General features: G+C 37.1%; 1 protein-coding gene across 1 annotated transcript in view; it reads right to left on the bottom strand.

Moving 5' to 3' along the window:
- Nucleotides 1-3,474: 3,474 nt before the first annotated feature.
- The window catches only part of LOC111269242 (uncharacterized), a 2,642-nt gene continuing 1,387 nt past the window's right edge, over nt 3,475-4,729 (bottom strand). The window contains exons 2-3 of the mRNA XM_022848690.2: nt 4,161-4,339; nt 3,475-3,619 (exon numbers count right to left, since the gene is read on the bottom strand). Coding sequence (XP_022704425.1) covers nt 3,554-3,619; nt 4,161-4,339 — 245 coding nt within the window. The 3' untranslated portion in view covers nt 3,475-3,553. The remainder of the gene's footprint in view (nt 3,620-4,160; nt 4,340-4,729) is intronic.

The raw sequence follows: 4,729 nt of genomic DNA, 5'->3' as shown, positions 1-4,729 counted from the left end.
GTTTTGTCAATAATTGATTCTGCCCCTTCTCGTTCTGATAAAAATACACTTATCCTATGGATAATTCGGATACTTAGAAAAACCTTTCGAAATAAATATCGTACTTATGGTACAAAGATGTATAAACCTGTTCCGTTTTAGCAGTGACGAAGGTGTTCATCTACAAACATATTTTCATGAACGAAATTTATTGTAATTTGTTGTTGAAATTTGTTGTTTTGTGGCCAGATTCAATTCGCAAGAATGTGTAAATTAATGAAAAAAAAAATGTGCAAACGAAAACAATCATCCATAGCTACCTTTGCGAGTAGTACCAAGCTTTAAGACATCACTCATTCGACACCGCTCTATTTATGGCACGAAAATGTTTTTTTTTTCAACTTTGTCTTTTGGTCATTCTAGTTAACATTAGAGAGCATCAATACTAGCGAATATACCACAAAAGATACAGACTTATTATCCATAAATTAGACTTTGTTTTCGGTTCTGTACAGTGTAGAATCCTTACTAGAAAGCTTACCTGTTTCTCTTGCGAGATTCGATAGTTTAACTCGGGGAAAAAAATTGTGAGAAGAATTCTAATGCTTATAAATAGGGTGATGATTAATTACGTAAACAAGGCATAAAAATGTTTGCTATAATTATTCATTGTGAAGATACTATAAAAGCACAATAATTTTGATGTAATTATATAACCTGAGCCTTGCAGATTCATTTAATTTCTTTAGAAGAGTGCAAAAAGCACACAATTATTTCGCTCAGAAACTACATAAGTTCTATAATTATGGAATTACGGTGTTACCAGGAAAATGGCAGAAGGTCATCTATCGAGGACTGATATAGTTATTTGATATCACAATAAATGACCTTCGAATATTTAGGGTGTAGCGCAGCACTCGACAGACTCAGTTGTGCCCGACTAAGGGCAGTAGGCGCATTGCAACATAGTGGCAGCTTTGTGGGATGAACGAAAGTGTACACAATTTGGTGGGGGCCATTTAATGCAGGACGAACGAGCAAAGAGTCTGGAATTCACGATAGCAAACAGTTCCGTGCACATCGTCAATGCTTCTCGTCATTAACCATTTGACCAAACAAACGAAAAGGCGACGTCCTTCCGCTCGTTATGAAAAACGAAAGTTAACCTAATCCTTCGAAGGTGTTCCGTCATAAACAAATGCACAGTAACGGTCATGCGGGAAATTAGGTTGGCTATCTTCTTTAGCAGGGTATTATGCAGGCTAAATTCAGATATGGTGTGCTTGAACAGGTTAACTAGGAAACAATTAGCTTATTCTATAGTTTTTCTCTTTTACTGTAGCATTTATTCGTCTATTCGGTTTTTCAATTACTTTAATCTATATAATCCAGAAATGTTATGTCGACTAGCGATGAAAAACACTGTTCCGAACATAAAGTTAAATAAAGGCGAGCCTCTTAACAACTATAAGCCACTGCTTTTCTGAATCAAACCTAAGTTTGCAGATACGTTTTGGCTGTTTTTAACTATTATTTCGTGAACCCATAAAAGAGGTGAAGTGAGGAAAATTACGCTCAATCATGGACCAAATCTGGTCAGTTCGGGACAGCAAAGGGGATTATCTATCCTTCCTGAGACAATTCAGTATCCTTTGCAAAACTGATTGTCAGTGTGTAGTGGTCGAGAAATTTCGGCATCAAATGAACGCTGTAGACTTGGTTGATAAGTCCATGCTTAATCTGTTCGAAGCCACACTCACTTCTATTACACGCCAACAGTGTTCTTTTAAATAAGGTGAGCTCCAAATACCGTTGTTGTATCGGCAAACAAAAAGTTGAATGTACAGGCTGAAGTATAGCCTCCGGATAAAAAAGGTTCCCTGAAGGTCTGCAAAATAAAATTCCAAATACCTTTTTAACCTGTTAATTGACTTTTGTCTTCTGATCGCGCTTCAACCTTCCACATATTTTTTTAGGTTGTACCTAATTGGCTTGAGATTTTTATATAATATATATTAGAAATATGTATGCCTTCGGGTGTACCTGATAATTCAGTCCAAAAAAAGACGACCAAGAGAAACAAAGCACACAAAGAGACGAAACACGTAAAGTCCGAATTAGTTATGAGGCACGCTGCTTTCCTTAATACTTCTATTTACAACAGCGATTGAGATAGTCGCGATTCACCAATTCGAAGCTAAAAAAAAAAACGTACATCAGTGACAGAGTGAAGCTCTAGTACCTCAAGTCGTCGAGTCTTTTATCATTGTCGCTTGTGTACGACCCTGTATTTCGATATCTCGTATGAGTGATGTAAACGATTTCGATGTGTCGGTTATCGGTCCGCTAAGCCTTGGAGTGTTAATGGTCTTATTTCCATCGATTTAAAGGTAAATCACTTTTTATGAACGTACGTAACGTATATATTATTAAGCTTGTTATGTACCTAGTCATCTTGTGATTTGTAGTTGAGAAAGGATGTCGAGAGGCGCTCACCAGAAGTTTATGGAGCATTAAAATTTAAACATCCAACTTACGTTATACTTTAAAAAGAAGTAAATAACAGAATGGATAAGTCACAATAACGAAACACGTTTATAAGCGCCACTAACAGATTAAACTAAAACTGAACGGAATTTTTGTAGTAGAGTATGTTATGTACGTAGAAGTATGTTAGTGGTATAATACAACCGAATAACGGAATTAGTGAAACAACGTAATTGGTTTATTGAAACAGGTACAGGTGTACGACACGTACTCTTCGTCTGTGTATGCAAGCCTACGTACCTATAATGCAGGTATCGTGTATACTACATAATAAAGTATATGGTAATAAAACAATAGTAACGGTTTTTAATAGCGGTAATAAGGAAATTGCTTCAAAGAAAGACAGCTTCAAAATGGAAACGACCCTGATGCACCATCTTTTGAACTGGCCTTGAGTAGCCGAGCTGCGCGGTGGTGCTACAGGGGTACTTAGTTTGGTCGTTGTGTTTGTCGGTTGAAATTGCGCAACGTAACTCTTTATACTTAACGTATTTAATATTCCAACTCATCGAGCTGGACAAGCCTACTAAGAATCAGGCCCAAAAGTTCCCCAAAATTTTCATAGCATCCTATGTATGCACGTCGCAGGCATTGTAAGAGATAACATTATGGGTAATTTCGATGCAATTTATAGAAATTTCTCAGATTTTAGCAGGCAATTCGACAGCAGACATATCTCAGCAAATTGAGGTGCGTTTGACATAATAAGTTCATTCATGAAGATGAGTTGAAGATTTCATAACGTTATAGAGGTACATTTCTTAGATTCTTGTAGGTAATTGTAATTCAATTATTTGTTTAAAAATATCCTCTGCCTTATTTTAGAGCAAATATTGTATTTTAGGACTGGCTTCACCTTAAATATAAGGCTGCCTTCGATCTACTGTAAGGTTTGTAGTCAATTAAATTCGTTCAAGAAAACGCTAAAGCTAAGAGATAATTCCTAAATTTGTATTCTAAAATCATACGCGACTCTTTTATTTTTTAAGACATTCATATCTCTATTATTCTCTTTCGTTCTTTAAAACTACTTCAGTTCTTCTGTCTTGGTGTCGGCATTTGGGCAGTACATGGCTTCCTCGTGCACGCAGACCTGTAACGAAAGTATTTTTAATCAATATAAATATTCCTCAAATCCACATCGTTGTTAACACTAGAATCAGTTTTACTTGCAGGTTTTAACGAGCCTATACTCGAGCTACAGTAAAAAAATACTCCATGCTTTAGCACATTGTCTAACACCTCCACCCTCATCTGTATACTGTAATTTTCGTCACGCTGGCGTAATATTGGGCACGCAAAAATATGGATGCACTTATCAGGGCTTTTCGGTTCGCTTTCTTTCAATACATATGGCCACCGCATTTGGTGCTGAAAAACTGTAACGCCATTTCTAATTTTTTGTTAATATTCGTGTACTAGTCGAACCCATCACTTTCGACTACAGGCTTTACACATACTCCGTCTCCGTGAATCTGGTTATTTTGCCTGCTATTGATATCCATTACAGCGACTAGTGACGGTAGTTGGGCGCCAAGTGCACCCACAGGCATCGCCACAAACTTCCACTACTTGTATTTAAAATAGATGTTGGAGAAATAACACGAAATATGTAATCTCCAATTAATAGGTACCTGGAAATCGGGACTATATCTCATTCCTCGAGGACAGCAGCGCAGCACGGCTTTCCCATTGGAACATGTCCAGAAGCCCCGGCACTCGTCATCGCTGACATCGGGATACATGTCCCCGTGTTCTGAGTCATGTTGCAGGCATGACACTGTCCGTCCGCGCCGGCAGAGCTCTGATTCACCTGTGAAGAATCAAAAAAAAAAAACTGCGTATACATCTTTTTATGTATGTTAGCCGAATAGGTAAAGATCATGCGAAGAACAAACAATGGGCTTATGATACGAACATTCTTTGGATATGGTTCTTGGCGCGGCGCATAGACAATATATCACGTTTAAACACACTGCATCGTTCGTTCTTACTATAATTATTCAGCATAGTCTGCACCGTTTAAAAGATAGTGGCATAAATAGGTTTTCTGAAAGATCTTAATTTTTCTATAACATGGAAGTGTCTTTCATTTTATTTTTTGATTATCTACTGACGCATATTTGCCTGTACGTTATGACACTATAGTAAATGTTGACATCAGTCAGGTAAATTTAAACAAAAATCTGCTATTTTTTCTTCT

Source organism: Varroa jacobsoni, unplaced genomic scaffold, assembly GCF_002532875.2.
Source record: "Varroa jacobsoni isolate VJ856 unplaced genomic scaffold, vjacob_1.0 scaffold_1367, whole genome shotgun sequence".
NCBI lineage: Eukaryota > Metazoa > Arthropoda > Arachnida > Mesostigmata > Varroidae > Varroa > Varroa jacobsoni.
Note: the sequence above shows the minus strand (reverse complement) of the source record. Positions and strands in the feature narration are given on the sequence as shown.